This window comes from Pieris brassicae, chromosome 11 (assembly GCF_905147105.1).
Source record: "Pieris brassicae chromosome 11, ilPieBrab1.1, whole genome shotgun sequence".
Classification (NCBI taxonomy): domain Eukaryota; kingdom Metazoa; phylum Arthropoda; class Insecta; order Lepidoptera; family Pieridae; genus Pieris; species Pieris brassicae.
Window position 1 is genome coordinate 6802970 of NC_059675.1, and position 20730 is coordinate 6823699.

Genomic DNA, 20730 nt, shown 5'->3' on the forward strand with positions numbered 1-20730 from the left:
ACTATATTAAAAATTTAAATTCACAAAAGGCTTAGTTCTAATTTCAAAACGTAATAAATATTTTTTTGTTATTGATATAAGTTTACGTTTTACAATGGATATTCACTAAACCTTTTAATAACTGATAACGCCTTTGTAACATAAAAGCGGGGTGATTTTGAATGTCCATCCGAAAAAAGCAGATTTCGTTATACGCAATAGCGTATGAGGTTTTTCACAAGACTGACAGTAATCAGAAATAATCTAAAACACAACCAAGTACCAACATCACCGTTATTATTATATATTATACTATGAGTAAATTGTTACACAAATATTTAAATAATACACAGTAGACAGTTGTAGTTATAAAAATTATATGACATATTTAAAACATACATTTAAGTGGCAACATTGTATTTTTTAGGGCCGTCGTAAGAGAGAAATAAATATAAGAATAAAGTATAAAAATAACGATTACTTAGATTGCCTTTATATACTATTTGGCTAAACTAATTATCCTCTTTAAGCATGTTAAGAATATTTTACTTCAAACCAACACCGAAATACAAAACATTTTCTTTGTAAACTATACCAGGATAATGTAATGAATGTCGTAAAACAACTGCTAAATCTTATAAAAATATCAACAGAAAACGCAATACCAAAAGAACGTGCCGTGTGAACGTGTGAACAAGAGTCAAGAGAGTAGAGACATACTATTTATCTCATATTACTTGTAACCAAAGACAATACAAATGCTTGTACTTAGAACGGAAATTACGTAATAACGTTTTTACAGATGGCAATTTTTTTTACATTCCAGCACCGATGCATTGCGAACAAATGTGAAATGGCAATATGGCTGTAGCTTTCGAGTGTCGGTGGTAGTGCGCGGTATTGAGTCCATTTTTGTAGAGAACAGTGTAATTCTGACGACTTGTACAGTTTCATTTTTGATTTTTTCACGATAACTATCATTATTTACTTTTGTTTTACCTATTTTTAAAAGCAAATTTACTGAATTTTCACTTCCGTCGTCACCATTATTCGAGCCACGACAAAATGGCGTCGCTTGACAAGTTTTTCACTAAATATTTAATTTTCACATTTCTTAATAATGAGTAAAATTACATAAAACAAAATATTTTTTCTTGTTTATTATGGTTTCAATTAATTGATTAAAGCATTTTACTTGATTATACCTCACGCATATATATGTTACGACGTATTCCTTGAAATTTCTGCAAAATGCTCTTGGTAAGTGTTTCTAAGCATTATTTGTTATTGTTGTGGTGATTTTTTCGTTAATTTGATTGTTTTTGAGGTTTTAATTATTAAGGAATGTTCTGGAAGCTATGGGTGTGGCACTAAAATTAAATAAGTTTTTGAGACGTAGAAGCGAAAATATCGTTTTCTACGGTTGTTTACATTACATTTTTAAGTTTTTATGTATTAAAATGTAATTGTTCCACGCTAGGAAAGGTTTCCTTCAATACTTAGTTACGTAATCTTTCATAGGAGCACAATTAAATTTGATTTCTTGATGGACCCATTTTAGCAATATCACTTTGAAATTTAGTCTTGATTTGAGGTGTTAAGGTACACAGACAAGCCTTAGAATATAGGCCATGTATGTGATAAATAATTTTTGAATTAGGCTTCTTTGTATGGAAAATATTTAATATTTATATTTAGATATTTTGTAAGGGGAAATTTAAATAATTTATTCATATTTTTTTTGTTTATTCTGCGTTTGATGTTCAAGATTGAGGTTTGGTTTGGTTGAGTATTAAATATACTGTGTTTTAGTTCATATACAATGGCATTAAATGTTTTGTGAAATTGAACATAACAAAGCGAAGTAATTATTACCACATTTTTAATAATTTCCCAGTTATTGTGCATAGTTTGAGAGTACCACAGTATACTAATAGAATGACAAAACCATGCATATTATTAGAAAAAGCAATTATTTGATTTTTAAATAAAATCTTCACTTTTATTACATTGTTTAAAAGTATGTTCAAAATTGAGTTTTTAGTTTTTTGTCACACAATTTTTTTTTTGAATAATTTAATGTTATGGTACTATTAAACCAATTGTTTAGTCAGTATCATAAGGAATGTTAAATAATTATTACATAGCTATAAATGCATATAATATGCTAAAAATTTTCAAAGTATTCTATTCTTTTAGAAGGGCTTTATGAATGAATCTGAGAGTGAGTCTACAAGTGAAAAGGGTGAGAAGACGGACTCCAGTGGATCTGGATCCGGAAGCGAAAGGTACTTTAATAGCATTGTTATTAAATTTCTTTGATTGCTGAAGAATTTTCCTTGTTTAATGGTGTTTGTTAGTGACAGTGGCTCAAGTTCATCTGGTTCAGCTTCGGGTGCCAACTCTGGATCAGAAAAATCTTCAAATGCAGGGCAATCTCACTTCAGTGAGGATGGAAAATCATCACTAAAAGATAGTCATGCCAATTCATCTAAATCTGATCACCACACTGATAAGGATTCATCTGATGATAGCATTAGACATAAATCCCGAAACAATCGTGATAAAATAAAGTCAGATCTTTGGGAGGATAACCCTGACATTTATGGGGTAAGAAGATCTGCAAGGTCTCGTAAAGAACCGGATAGGTTAAAATTGGCAGATAGTGATTCAAGTGACAAAGGAAGAAGTAATGGTAGAAGAAATAGAAAGAAGAGGTAATTTCAATCAATATTTTACATACATTGCATTTTCTAAAATAGTAGGAATAAAAAAGTTTTGCACAATTATAAGACACTGGATCTTGTTATTTTTCTTTTTAAGGATTTTGTTTCTACATGCAATAAAAATAGTGAAAGTTATTGTTTAAGGAGTTCAAAGCTTGATATGTTGTATAGTTAAAGAAGTAGATAGGTCAGGACCTCAGATAGTATTAAAATCCCATGGGCTTTTTGGACTATTTTTCTCAACTCTTGTAGTTAAAAATTATGTTCTATTTACCTACATTAATATTAGCTTCATTATTATTCCGTTTATGTTCCGGCTTGTAGGACCATGTTAAGATTTTATAAGGATAATTGGTTTTCAAGTAAAATATAACCAGATTCTTTGATTTTAGCGATTCCTGGAATTCTGATACCTCAGATAGTGATAGTGATATTAAAGGGTCACCACCCCCACCTTCCAAAAGACCAGGCCAAAGAGGAGTACCATTAAGAAAAAAGAAACCAACGAGAAGAAGATTTACTAGTGATGAAGATGAAAGTAGTGAACTTTCCGATGACGCAAAGAGGTAAAGACAATACTCATTTTATGGGTCCAATACACTTAAGAAAGATATTTAAACTTTTTTTTTATTTCAACTAAATATATAAACTTAACATTATTCGTCTAGTCGAACGGCCACTCGTCGCACGGGAGCTGCTGTTAGTTATAAAGAAGCCAGCGATGAACAAACAGATTCCTCGGATTTGCTGGAAGTGGATAATGTTGAGGGCGATATGGAAGCTGAACCTGAACCTGAAGAACACAGTGAAACAATAGAAAAAATACTTGGTATTCGACGCGGCAAAATAGGAGGTATGTAATTTGTTATTGACGTAAATTTTCAAACAATGTTATGCATGTAACTAAATAGGCTATTATGGTATAATATATAGACATTATCTTCTTTTTTTAAAAACATTTGCAGTCAAGTATAAAATTTTAGCTAATTGCTTCTTATCATTGTGCAGTCACGGGAAATGTGACTACAGTTTACTATATAGAAGAAAATGGTGATCCAAATAAGGATTGCAATCCAGACGATGAAGAGACTACAGAACCACAGTACCTCATTAAATGGAAGGGATGGTCCCACATACATAATACATGGGAATCTGAGAAGTCGATTATGGAACAGAAGGTTAAAGGGTTAAAAAAATTGGAAAACTATAAGAAAAAAGAATCAGAGTTAGCATGGTGGAGAAAACAAGCTGGGCCAGAAGATATTGATTATTTTGAATGTCAATCAGAACTGCAACAAGAATTAGTCAAGTCTTATAATTTTGTAGAGAGGATATTTGGTAAGTGCACTAAATAAAGTATTTCAATTTAGATCTTCATAAAACGTTGCATTTCACAATTATTATTCTTTTAGCTGAACAGACTCGGGAGCTTGAGGGAGGTGGAACAGCACATGAATATTTTTGTAAATGGGAATCACTTCCATATGCTGATGCAACATGGGAAGATTCTGCACTTATAGAAAAGAAATGGCCTGAAAAAGTTCAGCATTTTAAGGCTAGGGAAGCAGCAACAACAACCCCATCTAGACATTGCCCTGTTTTGAGACGAAGGCCAAAATTCCATCAAGTTAAAGAACAGCCAGAATACATGGGTAAAGACCAGGTACTAATAATATTAATTAAATAAGTCTTTAATAAATTAAATAAATAATAGTGAATACAAATATTTAATTCTAACTTTACACATTTTGTTTTCAGACATATATATTAAGAGATTATCAAATGGATGGGTTAAACTGGTTAATACATTCCTGGTGTAAAGACAATTCTGTTATTCTTGCCGATGAAATGGGTTTAGGTAAAACTATTCAGGTAAATTGATTGTAAATTGATTTTTCTTATTCATATTTTATTGTACTGAATAATAAAAGTTCTTACTATTTTTAGACAATATGTTTTCTGTATTACTTGTTCAAAACACAACAATTATATGGACCATTCCTTTGTGTAGTACCATTAAGTACAATGACTGCATGGCAAAGAGAGTTTACGCAGTGGGCGCCTGATGTGAATGTTGTTACCTATATTGGAGATGTTTCTAGTAGGGATATTGTAAGTAATATTCGTTAATGATGTTATATTTTCCATAAGAAGCAGAATGTGTAAATATTTGTGTTTTTCAGATCAGACAATTTGAATGGAGTTTTGCTAGTTCAAAAAGGCTAAAATTCAATGCAATTTTGACAACATATGAAATTTTACTAAAAGATAGACAATTTTTAAAAACTTTCAGTTGGGCTTGCCTGCTTGTAGATGAAGCTCATAGATTAAAAAATGATGATTCACTTTTGTACAAGGCACTTAAAGAGTTTGACACAAATCAAAGGTTACTAGTCACAGGAACACCTTTACAGAATTCACTTAAGGAATTATGGGCTCTACTGCATTTTATTATGCCTTACAAGTATGTTCTACTTTTTTTAAAATATTTCATGAAAGTTTTATCATCAGTAATATTGTAATATTTATTACAGATTTGAATCTTGGGAGGAATTTGAAAAAGATCATGAAGATGCTGCAACGAAAGGCTATGAGAAACTCCACAAACAACTAGAGCCATTCATATTAAGAAGACAAAAAAAAGACGTCGAAAAGTCCCTACCCGCTAAAGTAGAACAAATATTACGTGTAGAAATGACGTCAATACAAAAACAATATTACAAGTGGATTCTTACAAAAAACTACAGTGAATTACGGAAAGGCGTAAAAGGTTCAACAAACACATTTATCAATATTGTAATAGAGCTGAAAAAGTGTTGCAATCATGCTCTCTTGACGAAACCGGAAGATTTTGAATCGCGGGCTTCACTTGCGACAACTGATGCAGTCGAGGTATGATTTTAAACAAATATAATGAAGCATAAATATCAAGAAAAAAAAACCATATATAACCTTTTTATGTTTTATATTTGCAGAAACTATTAAGAGGATCTGGGAAATTATTATTGCTAGATAAATTGCTATGTAGGCTTAAAGAAACAGGTCATAGGGTATTAATTTTTTCACAAATGGTTAGAATGTTGGATATACTAGCAGAATATTTGCAAAGGAGACATTTTCCTTTTCAAAGACTGGATGGCAGTATAAAAGGGGAGCTAAGGAAGCAAGCTCTTGACCATTTTAATGCTGACGGATCTCAGGACTTTTGTTTTTTGCTATCGACTCGAGCAGGAGGCTTGGGAATTAATTTGGCAACAGCTGATACTGTGATAATATTTGATTCAGATTGGAATCCTCAGAATGACTTACAAGCTCAAGCAAGAGCTCATCGAATAGGTCAAAAAAATCAGGTAAATTTTATTAAAAAGCTAAAAAAAAATTATGTTCGTGTTTTCATTTTAATTTTTTAACGATATTTGTAGGTCAACATTTATCGGTTAGTAACTGCCAGGTCCGTCGAAGAAGATATCGTAGAGAGGGCAAAACGAAAAATGGTACTAGATCATCTCGTGATCCAGCGAATGGACACTACTGGTAGAACGGTCCTTAATAAACGCGATGCGTCCGGTACAAGTGCTAATAATCCGTTCAATAAGGAAGACCTCAATGCTATATTAAAGTTTGGAGCCGAAGAACTGTTTAAAGATGATGATGAAAATGATGAAGATCCAGTCGTATGTATATTTTTGGCGAACGTTTTCCTGTTTAGTATCAAGTGGCCAAATATTTAAAGTGTTTTTATTATTGCAGTGTGATATTGATGAAATCTTACAACGAGCTGAAACACGAGATGAAGGGCCTGCTATGGCGGGAGATGAATTGCTTTCTGCTTTTAAAGTCGCTAGTTTTGCATTTGATGAAGAAAAGGCTGTCATGGGTGTGAAAAAAGATGGAGGAGAAGAAGAAGGCAAAGATTGGGTACGCACGCAATTTTATCGAATGTTATAATTTCATGGATTGTGTTTACATTAGTGTATATTATATTATTTTAATTTAGGATGATATCATACCAGAAAACGTCCGTAAGACGCTAGCGGAGCAAGCGAAAACCAAGAAAATGGAGGATCTATATCTACCGCCACGTAGAAAAACGCAACAAAACAATTTGAACAGTAAGCTATTAAATCTTAATTAGTTATGACATCTTTCTTGTTCCAAATAATTATTGGTATACTTATAGCATTTTCGTCTTACTTTCTACAATATTTTAGAAGCATCGAGTACAGCTAACAGTTTTAAGTATCACACATATTTTTTGGTAAGTATGTGACTATATACTGCATTGTATATAAGATTCTTATTTAGAATACAAGCTACGTATTATTATGTATTTGGCGGATAATATTAATACAAGGTACATGACCTTGTAATAATATTGTCCGCCATTTTGTTGATCGCGTAGAATCAAAATGGCGAAAACTCATTTGGTCTGGGCCGTTTTCAGTGAATTCAACCTGGCGGACTATTTTAACGTTCGTTTTCCGTTTGTATTTCTTAATGTACTATATTTATATTATATTAACATGGAAAAATTTCTGAAATGTTTTAAAATTTGCTTTTGTACATATTTGCGGAAACACACCTCCACACTTCATGAAATAAGGAGATTCTCGTATTAGTTCTTATTTTAAACTTTACTTATTTTTTGTGACAATGTTCTCTTTTTAGTTCAAGATATCCGTACTTTTAAATTATTTACCTTAGTTTTATTTCTGGCTCAGAAGGTGATCGCAAGAGGCGTGGCCGGGGTGGGGAAGCTGACGGTGCCGATGGGGCAGACGGAGATGCTGACGCCGATGATACTGATGTTTCTGACGCTGATGTCAGCGCTGATGATGACCGCCCTAGGAAACGTGGTCGGCCACCGGCCAGTCACAGAGAGAAGATCAAGGGCTTTACGGATCAGGAGGTGAGTTCATCAATGTCTTTAAATGAATTATTATTGCTATGTCTTACACAGACTTTAGACTCAGATCTACTAGCTCTCTAACTAAGCTTGTGTAAAAAAACGCCTAGTATCCAAAGAGGTCACATTAAACCATTATGATATTTTCCAAACAGATAAGACGATTTGTGAAAAGTTACAAGAAGTTTTCGGCGCCATTGAAACATTTAGATAGCATAGCTTGCGATGCAGAATTACAAGAAAAACCTTTAGCGGAATTAAAGAAGTTAGGAGAAATTCTTCAAGACAGGTGTAGATCGGTTCTCAATGACACAGCTGATACTTCAAGTAAGTTTTTAAATAAATCTCAAGTAAACAGAACTTTTTTCATAAATTAAAGCTACAGTTATCACTGAAAATGTTTTGGTATTTGGCTTGCTTTTTTTAAAATGTCTATAAGAATAAATAAAATAGTCCATACTTGAATTAAATTAGTAAAATATACTAAATAATAGGTTTAGTTGTTCTAAACTAAACTAACCATGACATTGGTTCTTTTTAGATGATCATAGCGATGGCCGGAAAAATGCAAGAAAATCGTTTAAATTGGGCGGCGTGTCTGTAAACGCCAAGACGATGGCAGCATGCCAAAATGAACTCGCGCCATTAGATGAATTTCTTCCCGAAACTAAAGAGGAAAGACTTAAGTGGCATTTAGATTTTAAGTAAGTTTCACAAGATTTTCCTATAAAAATTCTTCCTGACAATTGAATTTAAAAATTAAATAAAATGTTTTTATTCAGAACGCGACCGGCTAATTTTGATGTCGCCTGGGGCGTAGAGGATGACTCTAAACTACTTGCAGGCATTTACCAATATGGTTTGGGATCCTGGGAGGCTATAAAAATGGATTCATCCTTTGGTATTGGGGATAAAATTTTAACAAATGAGGATAAGAAGCCGCAAGCAAAGCATTTACAATCGAGAGCCGATTATTTACTTAAGCTAATCAAAAAGTTGCTTGACCAAAAGAATGGTAAACAGAAGCAAAGAAAGCCCCGTATGAAGCGAGGCACTAAAGAGCCAGTCACCAAAGACATTGTTGAAGATGATGTCAGTTCTGGTGATGACCATAAAAAAAATAACAGGGCTGCAAAGGAAAAGGTAAAATAATTGAATATTAAATTTAAATATCATATTTATAATTTATTATTAATGATTTTAATTTTTATAAAATAAGTTCGAGTTCCTATTTTTATAATCATAGTTTATAAAAAGTATACAATTATATTTTATGTACATTTAGGGTAAACTCAAAATGGAAGAAGTATTAACACACGATGAAACCTCGTGTGAACGAAAGGAAAAAGATAAGAAAAGGTCAAAGAAAGAGGGTAAAGATAGGACAAAAAACGACAAGGTAAAAAAGAATAAAAAACCAGCCGGGCCTATGCATTTTACGGCAAATAATGAACCGCGGGCTTTAGAAGTATTAGGAGATTTAGATCCATCAGTCTTTGAAGAGGTAAATTTATATTCCTTCTTTTCCTTTGTGGGTCTACTTGTGGATACTTATGTATCCACAAGTAGTGGGAATACAGGGACAACCCATATAAAGTACTAATTATTCCTATAAATTATTTTGGTACATAAATTTTTGTTTTTTTGATATCAGATTATAAAATATTCTTTGATATAACCTTTATAATCCACATTTCGCATTTTAGTGTAAAGAAAAAATGAGGCCAGTTAAGAAAGCCTTACGAGCCCTTGACAATCCAGATCAAACTTTATCAGAAACAGAACAAGTATCGAGAACAAGAGCATGTCTTTCGCAAATAGGAAGTCAAATAGATATCTGTTTAGACGCTTATCCTGACCCTGAAAAGAAGGTTGAGTGGAGAAGTAATCTCTGGTACTTTGTCTCCAAGTTTACAAACTTTGACGCAAAGCAGTTGTTTAGGTTATATAAGTATGGTCTCAAGAAAAGTGATACAAAGCATAAGGATGGAAAACACAAGGAAAATGTTAAGGTATGCACTTTAATCTTACACTTAAAAATATATTTTTTAATCAGGTGTATTTAATTATAATACATTTTCAGGGAAATGCCAGAAACAATATTAATTCTAACAATCACATAAAATCAAGAAAAGATGGCAGAAACGATGAAAATTCCGAGCGAAAGGAGAAACGACAGCGGCTCGAGAAATCTGATAAAAATAATGATAAAGCTGCACATGCTTCCGGTGTTAAGAGAAAATTGGAAGAGGGTGAATGTGATCCTGATCCAAATGATAGTAAAAGACATGAAAGGTAAATTAAAAAAAAAACATTCACAACTCCATATATATGCATAACAATAATCATTTTTCATACAATCTGTTTGCTTAATTGTGTTGGACAGCTCCAGCTTTATTTCATTTGTGTAACATGCATGATTCTATCACCCTACCTCGGCATCACTAACACTTCCTGCTCATCATCTCGCTTCGCCACAGACATAAGCACAAGCATAAGGATCGCAAGTGTAGGGATGGAAGCCTGAAGCGAGATGATTTGTCCCATAGAGAGCGGAGTCGGAGCGAGCGGGAACGAGAGCGGGAGAGGGATCGCGACCGGGAGCGGGATCGTGATCGAGAGAGGGACCGGGATCGAGAACGAGATCGGGAACGGTCAAGAACGAGGCGGGATAGTGGAGGTGGTGGTCCCCGAGTGCGACAACCCTATGCGCATCCGCATTCGGATCATCCCACACACGCTCATCCGCCTCACTCCACTCATCCCGCACACCCTGGTTGGACGCCTCCAGCCTATCCGGGCCCCAGGCAGTACCGGAGCGATCGAAATCCTAGAACACACGATAAGAGAAGGTATAACTCATTTTATAACTTAACTTATTTACTATTATTTACACACATGTATGTCATTTTATTTGTAATTGATAGCAGGTTCGGGGGTTATCCTCCCATGGGAGGCCCCTACAGTGGGTACTACGACGGGGCGACGATGCCGGGCAGCATGGGATTCCCGCCCGTGAGGCCATATCCCGAAGACTGGCGGGGGGGCTACGCCCAGCCGGAGTACCCCTACGAGGACCGGGAATATGAACGGGAGGTCTATAGACGAGATTACGATAGACGTGCCCCACCTACATAGCTCACGAGTTAGCGATCTTGGACGCTTTGTAAATACGTACCTGTAAATAAAATAGCTGTTAGAGATTTCTTTCCACGGACACTGGTTTAACCGTAAAGTGTAAGTGACAAAAGTGCTGTGTTTTTATCTAAGTGATAACTAAGCAAGGAATTGGACCTGAGCCAAGGATTATCATAATGATGACTTTGTAAGTAAGACTGTATAGTAAATTTATTTATTACCAAGTCTGTCGATTACATGTACAGCATTAGATGTAGATGAATACCATTAATTTTATATTGTTTCAATTGTGTTGCCAATCTATCAAATTAATATTTTTTTATCTGGTGTATTTATTTGATGTTTCTGTTTTATAGATTCTTGACAAGTGATATAAATAGTTCAGAGTCGAGTGTATAATATGATAGCTTCTTTCCAAATATAATAAAATCATGTGCAACTCTGAAATATGTATAATTAAAGTAACGCAGACGAGAATCACAAAATTTTTTCATTGCATTTTCGCAGTGCACTGGAGGGAGTTATTTCATTTCTCATATACATATGCATTTCCGAGTCCAATAGGGCTCGTATGGTCCTATTTTTATACAAATATGTAAAGTCTTTTTCTGTTACATAAAATTGAATGTAATAAGTGAAAACGTCTTAATGTGGTGTAAACCATGATAATAAACTTATTAAAATTGTTAATGTGATTTATTTACTTTCCTTTTTCTTCACGGTCACTCAATATGTTCACGCTGTGAAGTTACGTAATACCATTAAGAATCCACTACAATGTCCATGGTTATATTTATATATAAGATAATATCTTATAAATATGATAATTTTTTACGATTTTACGAGTTTTTCAAAAATAAACTTATTTGGCAAAATAGAGATATTATAGTTGACCATTCGCAATTGCTTCAATAATTATTGAACACTTATGATTATTAAAAAGTCAGCTATTTATACATAATTTCGATTAATAAACAAAAAAGGTGTACTTACGCTTATATTTTACTAAGTTCTGTGTATATGACCACTGTTTAAAGTTCCATTAACAGTAGTTATAAAAGAGTGCATTTATTGTGTCCTTAAGCCAAGCTCCCTAGGCTCAGGCCATTATAGATTGAATAAGAATATTTCGTATTCGCATTTTCAAGTAATTACACTTTTCAAAATGCCTTATTTTTATTTAAATATGAGGAATCAATTTTGTCTCGTGAAATACGATACTCCATATAATTACACTATGCCCCCACTGATCACTATTTATCAATGATTTTCGCGCATGCCTCGTAGTGCTTTCAGCGACAAAGCTGCAGACCAGTGTCTGTCTTCTGGTAATAAAAGAGGCACGAGTTCCTAATTATCTGATTTGATTCCTGACAATAATAGCCTAGCAATGTGGTGTAAAAAATTGTGTAAATAGACATCTGCGTTTAATTAGATTAGAACTATTGAGTAATGGCCGCGTATTATTTTATTGATTAAAGTTCCTGCTGTACGTAGGTGTCTTATGACATCCAATTTTATAGTTGGTAAGAATAAAATATAAATTATATTAATGTATATTTTTAAATGAACCATTCATATCGTAGCAGTTTTAGGTATATTTCTCTAGCTTACGTGTATTTAATTACCCACAACAACAAAGAAGTTGTTTAATACTGTATATGTTACAAAGACGAACCCTAAAGAAGACGTACCTACGCATACGTTGTAAATTCAACTAGACCATGAGGGGGAAACCGTTCATTTTAACATTATTCATATCAACAACATTTGGATGCTATCTATTTCCTAGCGGTAAGTGTATTTGATAAGATGCATTCATTAATTTAAAAGAGTAATAACATCACTTAAATATCTTTTCCGAGTCAAATAATATAGCAAAAATTTTTCTGTACCGAAAACTATGCCGACTGAAAGCTGTTACAATGTTTCGTAGATAATAATATTTGTTACAGTTTATTGATGTGTTGTGGCAGACGTGCCGGATCCGTGCCGCGGTGTGACGTGCGGCCCTGGAGAGTTGTGCAGACCCACATCTGATGGACGAAGTTACATTTGCGAGTGTCCGCCTTCCTGTCCTAGCTATGGGGACCACGATGGAGCCAAACCACTTTGCGGCAGTGATGCTAGGGATTATAACGGTGAATGCGAGATGCGACGAGCTGCTTGCGAAGCAAACACGAATATAACTTTTAAGTATTACGGAAAGTGCGGTGAGTTATTTCTTATTTTATTAGATAATTTTGCTACTATTACCTACCTACTTATTAGGTACCTCTTCTGTTGGTAAGGAACAACTAACGTTTCGTTAATATTGGTACCTTAAGGTGCTTGATGATTGGAAATTGAACTGGAGGAAATTAGCCACTTATTAGCTATATTTTTTTCGACGTAAAGACGCACCTTCGTACAAAAGCACGCGAAAAAAATTTTATGTAGAATAATTATAAGTTTATAATAATACATAACTTCAATCCGTTGAAAAAGTGTTTTTTTTAATGTGTAAAAGTTATTTTAGACAATAAAATATTTATTGAAAATACATTTTTTTAGATCCTTGCGCAGGAGTTACCTGTCCAGACCCAGAAGTTTGTCAGTTAGATGAAAAGAGATCTCCTTCCTGTCGATGTGCAGAGCCCTGTTCTCTAGAATTTTCTCCCGTTTGTGCGTCTGACGGCAAAACATACTCTAACGAGTGTCAGATGCATAGAGAGTCCTGTCGAGCCAGAAAACAGTTGAAGATTATTTTCAAAGGACAATGCAGTACAGGTAACATTCTTTACATATGAACATACATTATCGTCTCTTATTATAATAAGGTGAGAGAGGTATTAGATTATATATATATAGATATTAATACTAGATATCTCACACGTATAAGTTATTATTATTTTATTGTTATATCTATAAGTTATTAGTTTATTCCGGAATTAGAGCCTCGGTAAAGCGTTTAAAAATATGAAACAGGTGCTATATGTGAAAAGTTTTAGCCTTTATATTTTGCTCTACAACGAGCTAGTCAAAGTAGTAAACGCTTAGTGTTAGTGTATAATAATCTCCGCACCTAATTTGGCAAGATTTGCAGAGTCCGGAAAGGTTTGAAGATATACTTATAGTAGGAGAAAAACAAAACACATAAATTCTCTTGTATCCTTTTTGCATGAAACTACTATATGAGTCTATTTTGGTAGGTGTTAACCCATGTGCAGAGGTGGAATGTCGTCACGGCGCGGAATGTCGAGTTGAAGGTAGTGGCGCAGTGTGCGCGTGTCCGACACCCTGTGAACCCGTATTACGGCCTGTGTGTGGTTCGGACGCACGCACACACGATAGCGAGTGCGAATTGCGCCGTACTGGATGTCTTCTTGGCAGAGAGCTGAAGGTGCTTCATGCCGGAGCTTGTGGTATGTATTCGTCTGTTCTATCGCTGCTTGCTTGAAAGTTTCTGAGGCCCGTTAAAAGTTTGAGTACCAATCGATTATTATTTGTTATTTTCTATGTATTAGGTTCAAACGGCGTTTGCGCAGATCGTAACTGCCCTCACGGCGGAGAATGTGTGTCCTCTGGCGGTCGCGGTGTTTGTAGATGTCCTCGTTGCTCCAACGAATTCGCGCCTGTTTGTGGATCAGACGGAATATCATATGGGAACAGATGCAAATTGCAATTGGAAGCTTGTAGACATCGACGTGACGTCCAAGTGCTATATGACGGACCCTGCAGTATGTATAGATCTCTTATAATGCAATATAAGAGTGGCCCGAATGTCTTCCGCATTACTTTTGTTGCTAAATAGTTACAGTAAAAGTTTTTTATTCCCGAATTATATATAGGGAATACGTTCCTAGGTGACGTGAAAAAATAAAACAATTCAATTGAAGTTTTTCATCATATTGAATAATTATTATCTTCCGGCTTAGGCAATGGTTTAAAAACTTTTTCTTGCTTACCAGTTTTTAGAAGGTACTTCAATTCAGACTGATATTCAGCAGTGACATTAGCAATTTGCCTCTTAAAGAAAGACTTCGTTCCATAGAAGGATCAATTTTTATAAAGAAATCACAAAGCTCATTTGGCATTTTTAAAAATTCACTTCAATTTTTTTTAAATTAAACGTCACGTTTACAGTGCTTGTTGAAGCCTCGTCTCCAATGGGCTGTGAATTTAACATTTCCTCCATGAGGATTATTATGTATACAATGTATGATAAGAGCCTCGAATAAAGAAATCTTTAGCCGCGAATATAGGAATTATGTCGCATATTAGTCTATGAATAGTGAAAACGCGAATGAAGGAAGCGCTAATAAGGAATAAGGAGCTGTTACTGTACTATAAAAAAAACCACAGAGGGTATGAGGTTTTCGGTTAGATTGATTTTTGGTATTTTTTTATTTTATTGCTGCAGTAATCAGAAATAAATTATTATGGGTCGTATTCTGTATGTTGATCACTTGATTGATAATTGACACTTGCAACACCGGGGGCTAGTGGGTATAACCTTTTAGGGAATACGCTCTTTTCTTGAAGGTTCTTTGTCTCTCTTTTCTTGGAAATACCGTTACTGGTTGCTGCTAGAGTACATCAGATGTTGAAATGTTTCGATTTGAATGTTAAATTAGTTTCTATTTGTATGGTATGGTGATAGTAGTATTTTATCAACTTAATCCTTGAATAAATGAATGCTCTCATCAGTTATAAGATGTTTATTAAATAATTAAAGTTACACAACATTTAAAATGGTTGGTTTCCAGATGGTTGCGAGAATAAGAAGTGTGACTTTTATGCTGTATGTGAGAGCGATGGAGTCTCAGAAGCCAGTTGCGTGTGTCCTAAGCACTGTGAAGAAGGGACTGTAAGTATTTATTAAAAAACAACATTATTTCAACATAAAACTATACCTTTTTTCTACTACTATTTTCTACTTAACCAATAGCTTTTTTGACATAGTATTAAACGCAAACGTAGAAGTGAAATAGAAATCATAAATAATTAGACAAACAAGGCTGATAAGGAGTTAATAAAAAAATATGTGATTTTTTTTTATATGAAAGTTTAATTAGTTTAAAATTTTCACCATCCAGGATAGTAGATTAGTGTTATTTCGTTTTTTAATATTTTTTTGTTGTAACTGTGTTGCTAGCTTTAAACATTTTTAAAGGAAACCGAGGAAGTCTGTGGAAATGATAATCAAACATACAGCAGCGTGTGTTCTCTCCGTAACAAAGCTTGCCGTGAAAAGAAACGAGTTTTTGTGAAGCACATGGGTTCTTGTGGTAAGTTAAATTTTTCAGTTATCACGTTTTATTTTTAGCATCAACAATCTGTTTATTACGTTTTTTTAAAGAGGCTCACGAATTCAGTACAAGAGAAACTTTATTTAAAAATCCCTCTTTTAGCATGGTCGTAGTCTCGTCGGTAGTATGTAAACACTGCATGCATCTTGTAATTAATTTAAATATGCAATCCATTTACAACGAAGAGCGGTTCGAATCGTCGATGACCAATCACTCTCTGAGCGGCTCGATCCTTTGGCGTTGCGTAGAGATGTGGGGTCACTCAGCATCTTCTACCGCATTTATCATGGAGAGTGTTCAGAGGAGTTGTTCGGATTAATACCTGCAGCTGAGTTTCATCATTGGACATCGAGGCAGAATACAAAATTCCACCCGTATCACCTCGACGTCCAAAGTTCCACGAGTGAGCGTTTTTCAAGGCAATTTTTGCCGCGTACCACCGCTATGTGGAACCAGCTGCCCACTGAAGTATTTCCGAACCAATTCGACTTAGGGTCTTTCAAGAAAAGAGCGTACAAATTCTTAAAAGGCCGGCAACGCACTCGCGAGTCCTCTGGCTTGAGAGTGTCCATGGGCGGCGGTATCACTTAACATCAGGTGAGCCTCCTGCCCGTTTGCTCCTCCTGCCCATATTATATTTAAAAAAAATATCATTCCGCTCGTTATTTTATTTACTTTAAGAAAAGTAAAATTATCTCTCTACTATATTTACCTGTCTAAAATTTTACTCTTCACCAACAGAATCCTGCCAGAATGTCCCATGCCCTAACGGTATGTGGTGTTCTCGAGGGAAATGTGCGTGTTCGGGTCACTGCGAAAGTGGGGCTCATGAGCCAGTCTGCTCTGATACAAAAAAGACATTTCCTAACGAATGTTTCCTACTACAAGCCGCTTGCGAAGCCAAAATGAGGGGAGAATCGCCTATACGGGTTGCATATTATGGGGAGTGCTCGGAAGCATTGGATGATAATGGCAATTCTGGTAAGTTGATTGTGTGACCATATAAACAACACTGCTATATATGCGATTATACCTGTATAAAATGTTCCAGTATCTGGATGGTTCTTTCATTTTGTTTTTGCTAACTTCAATAAATCTGAGATCAACTGGTTTCTATTGAATAAAGGTCCTGGTCTAACTCCTGTTAGTATCTATGTACTTGCTGCTACAGTGAAGGTAAAAACCTTAAGGAGGTTCCATAATATTTAGATTCAAATAAGTTTACTATGTTATGTTAAAACAGATATTGGTAAAATCATCAACTATATTTGCAGGCAACAAAACAAGACTAAGGGACAGCAATGATATAGTTCACGGGACGGACACAACGAAAGTGGCTACTGGGGCCGTGTGCGCAAGAGTGCAATGCGCATATGAAGCTACATGCGCAGTAGATGGAAATGGGCAACCGCGTTGTGCATGCCTGTTCGATTGCGCAGCCGCTAGCGCAATATCCGCTCCGGTTTGCTCATCCGACTTGCGACTGTATCCCAATTTGTGTCATATGAAGCTTGAAGCATGTCGCCGACAGGAGGATTTACGATTGAGACCGTTAGCGCTATGTCGAGGATTAGAGGTGTGTAATTAAATATGTTTTATGGCCATTTGGTATTAGGTGATATATAGCAAACCAATTAATCCCGTTTCAAATTATTTTTACATTGACAAAGCACTAAGTCTTTAACACCCAAGGTAAAATCACCATAAGATACATTATATGTTTGCATATTGAAATAAATCAAGATTAGTTAGTAAGTAAATATACAAACAAAAAAACTAAAAGTTTCCAATGAGAGCTATAACTGTTTATATTTCTACTATCACAGTTGTGAGGTTTTTATACAGTGACGAAGGCATATAAGGATCGTACAGAGAACCTGCTTTTCGGAATAGTAAGTGTTAGGAGTCCAGTTTGTCTCCATCTTGATGATTATTTGAATAGTTCCGACCTTGCGGTGACGACGAACCGATGACTGATGCTGAAGGGCGAATAATGGACTGTGGAGGTGGACCACATCGAAAGGACTGTCCTGCGGGTAGTTACTGTCATCACACGGCGAAAGCGGCTAGGTGTTGTAAAAAAGGTATATATTGTATATGTAATCTATACAAAAAAAAAACTTCCGTCATGTTTTATAAGTAACGTTATTATTGAGTATATATATATATATATATATAGGTGTAGGTGTAGGTGAGTATATATATATATATATATAAAATAAATCAATGGCGCTACAACCTTTTTAGGTCTTGGCCTCAAATTTCTGTATCTGTTTTATGATCATTTTATTTTGTTATATGAGTATGTATTTAACTAAAAATTTTCATCTATATTCTAGAAAATTTATGTGTTTTTTTTATTAATTTAAATTATTTAGGTGGAATTATAAAACTATTCTCTCTCACGTGTGTGTAAAATAAAAAATATACAGCCTAAATTTTAATAGGTAAATTTTAAATATTTGTTTTATATCTGCTTTTTACAATTGGCGTAACCTTTTTGCCCACTGCTTTGGAGTGTGTGTTCTCTGTCTGTAATCTGTTATCATCTGTCTTTTTCATAGACAAAGGAGTAATAGAGAAGAAAGACTGTCAAGAATCATGGTATGGATGCTGTTCAGACGGTATAACACCAGCGAAGGGTCCAAGTGGAATAGGATGTCCATCTCAATGTGGGTGCCATCGCCTTGGTTCAGAAAATGAGCAGTGTGATGCTGAGGGCCAGTGTGTTTGCCGACCTGGCGTTGGAGGGCAGAAATGCGATAGATGCGAGCCTGGCTTTTGGGGTCTGCCTCGTATTGGGGCTGGTCATACTGGCTGTATACGTGAGTATGGATTTTTAATATTGTCTTGAATCTAAGCGATAGAAAGTATTTATTTAAGGCATTTCTATAACCAGAACAGAAAATGTTTCTGCGAGTTTACTATAAACTCCCCGAGGTGGCATTGAAGGCAAAGGCTTATTTTCTTTAAATGTTACGTCGGTTTAGTTCATTTTGATATCTGTTTAATTAAAAATGAATCGCAAAATATGTTGCTAAGCGCACTAAATCAAAGACGGCAGGTCCAATTTGAGTATTTTTAAAATTTTTATTTCTTGAATTCTGAGGAAGGTTTTTATGGAGATAAAAATGGGAAGAAGTAAAAGAAGTTGAATTATTATTATATTATTTAGTGCTTATTTTGTTAAAAAGCAAACAGTCTGTATGGGGTAGCATAGCAAAATTTTCCATATATTGCCATGTAGCTACTAAAAAATATATAAAGACGAAACGAAGCTTACACGGAAGCTAATGTAACGTATACATTTTTGAGAATGAATGACATGACGTGTAAGAATTATAGTTCCTCTAACCGCCTATTACGCACTCTGTAATATGGTTTTTTATTGTTTTTTTCACGTAAACCGTAAATCTTTACTTTTCTTTTCTGTTTAGAATATTGTGTTATAGCTATCCATATATAACAACTCGGTATTTTTCAATTACTATTTTAGCTTGTGGATGCTCAGCATTTGGGTCGGTGAGAGAAGATTGCGAACAAATGACAGGGCGATGCGTGTGTAAGCCGGGGATCCAAGGTCAAAAATGCACCGTTTGTTCTAACCACGAACATTCTCTTGGACCAAGGGGATGCTTTGATCGTAAGTATTGGTCGAATAATCGATGTTGCAAATTCTGTTATTTAATAGAATACACGTATTACTTTGAGACAATATTGTTGCTAAAATCAATTCTTTATAAACAATTGTTTAAATAATTAATAAATTATTATTTTTAATGTTTGGTAAACTTATAATATAATTAGGAAAAACCATTGTTCCGGGAACTTCAAGATATAATAATCAACTTTCCTATTTGATTTGTAAATCCACATTGGTTGCCTAGAAGAGATCGGTCGAAAGCGATAAGGCAGCCATTTCATTTAATTATGTCAACTGTATTATATTTCTGTATGGACGGAAGTGAAATGCATAGTGCCCAAAAATAATGGATTAAATCGTGTCTGTATTTAATATAAGCTTAATACGATAAAGGTATCGCTAATAGTTAAATGAATTTTAATTCATGACTTGCGTAAAACGTTATATAACTTTACGAAACGTATTTTATACTTTAATTTAACAAATATATTCTTATTTGAAATTGTGTTAATTTTAGCCGCAACATATAATACCTTACTGCTAATTGTTTCTGAAAACTATTTTACAAACTATAAATAATAACGTATGAACCAATACCTAATATTTGTTTAACAGCGGAATCAACTCAGCTGCCTGCGACTAGCTGCGAGCACATGACGTGTTACTTTGGTGCTTATTGCGTAGTCCGGAGCGGCATGGCCACTTGCGAATGTCCAAGCATAGAGTGTAAAAAAGACCAGCCTGCTGTATGTGGAAGCGACGGACGCACTTACCTCTCAACTTGTCATTTAAGGGCCGACGCTTGCAGGACCCAGTCAGATACAGTGGTCCAAGCATTCGGTCCTTGTGCTGATACACCCAGTGTACGGCGAGGTAGTCGTTCCATAGTTAACAGTAGCCGCTCGAGTCCTGTTCAGAAGAAATACGCTGATGCTTCAGTAGATACCAGCGATAGCGGCAAACCCGACAGTCCAGAACCCCAAACCTGCGTCGATCTGCTCCCACCACTCGAGTATCGCTAGAATTTGTGGCTAATTGTAGAATTTT

At 34.9% G+C, this 20730-nt stretch overlaps 2 protein-coding genes across 9 annotated transcripts; both read left to right on the forward strand.

The window, feature by feature from the left end:
- Window positions 1–827: 827 nt before the first annotated feature.
- Window positions 828–11435, forward strand: LOC123716435 (chromodomain-helicase-DNA-binding protein 1). Of its 7 annotated transcripts, XR_006754567.1 has the most exons (25): window positions 828–1239; window positions 2179–2267; window positions 2340–2696; window positions 3098–3271; window positions 3374–3558; window positions 3714–4043; window positions 4118–4368; window positions 4464–4577; window positions 4653–4817; window positions 4889–5169; window positions 5240–5597; window positions 5681–6055; window positions 6128–6379; window positions 6456–6623; window positions 6703–6817; window positions 7421–7614; window positions 7767–7938; window positions 8153–8315; window positions 8394–8754; window positions 8897–9115; window positions 9318–9623; window positions 9695–9906; window positions 10092–10463; window positions 10539–10936; window positions 11106–11435. XR_006754567.1 is itself a non-coding variant. In XM_045672187.1 (24 exons), exons 1-24 carry the CDS (start codon window positions 1231–1233, stop codon window positions 10747–10749), a joined length of 5433 nt encoding a protein of 1810 aa, XP_045528143.1. In that variant the 5' UTR covers window positions 828–1230; the 3' UTR covers window positions 10750–11435. The 7 variants fall into 7 exon arrangements, 6 of the variants coding, with proteins under 6 accessions (XP_045528143.1, XP_045528144.1, XP_045528148.1 ...); XM_045672187.1 differs by having other exon boundaries at window positions 10539–11435; XM_045672188.1 differs by having other exon boundaries at window positions 10542–11435.
- Window positions 11436–12060: 625 nt separating this feature from the next.
- Window positions 12061–20705, forward strand: LOC123716436 (agrin-like). 2 transcript variants are annotated; one of them, XM_045672193.1, is made up of 14 exons: window positions 12061–12275; window positions 12345–12543; window positions 12726–12962; window positions 13303–13518; window positions 13941–14153; window positions 14256–14468; window positions 15498–15598; window positions 15905–16019; window positions 16782–17021; window positions 17315–17616; window positions 17983–18124; window positions 18605–18865; window positions 19537–19683; window positions 20299–20705. In XM_045672193.1, exons 2-14 carry the CDS (start codon window positions 12474–12476, stop codon window positions 20703–20705), a joined length of 2664 nt encoding a protein of 887 aa, XP_045528149.1. In that variant the 5' UTR covers window positions 12061–12275; window positions 12345–12473. The 2 variants fall into 2 exon arrangements, with proteins under 2 accessions (XP_045528149.1, XP_045528151.1); XM_045672195.1 differs by lacking the exons at window positions 18605–18865; window positions 19537–19683; window positions 20299–20705 and having other exon boundaries at window positions 17886–18024.
- Window positions 20706–20730: the final 25 nt, after the last annotated feature.

Bases quoted from the DNA above. Each gene is read 5' to 3' on its own strand.
- LOC123716436 (XM_045672193.1), top strand. From the start codon at position 12,474: ATGAGGGGGAAACCGTTCATTTTAACATTATTCATATCAACAACATTT. The intron at 12,963-13,302 runs GTGAGTTATTTC...ACATTTTTTTAG, and splicing joins TAAGTATTACGGAAAGTGCG to ATCCTTGCGCAGGAGTTACC. The intron at 13,519-13,940 runs GTAACATTCTTT...CTATTTTGGTAG, and splicing joins CAAAGGACAATGCAGTACAG to GTGTTAACCCATGTGCAGAG.
- LOC123716435 (XM_045672187.1), top strand. The intron at 2,697-3,097 runs GTAATTTCAATC...CTTTGATTTTAG, and splicing joins AGAAGAAATAGAAAGAAGAG to CGATTCCTGGAATTCTGATA. The intron at 4,044-4,117 runs GTAAGTGCACTA...TTATTCTTTTAG, and splicing joins TTTTGTAGAGAGGATATTTG to CTGAACAGACTCGGGAGCTT.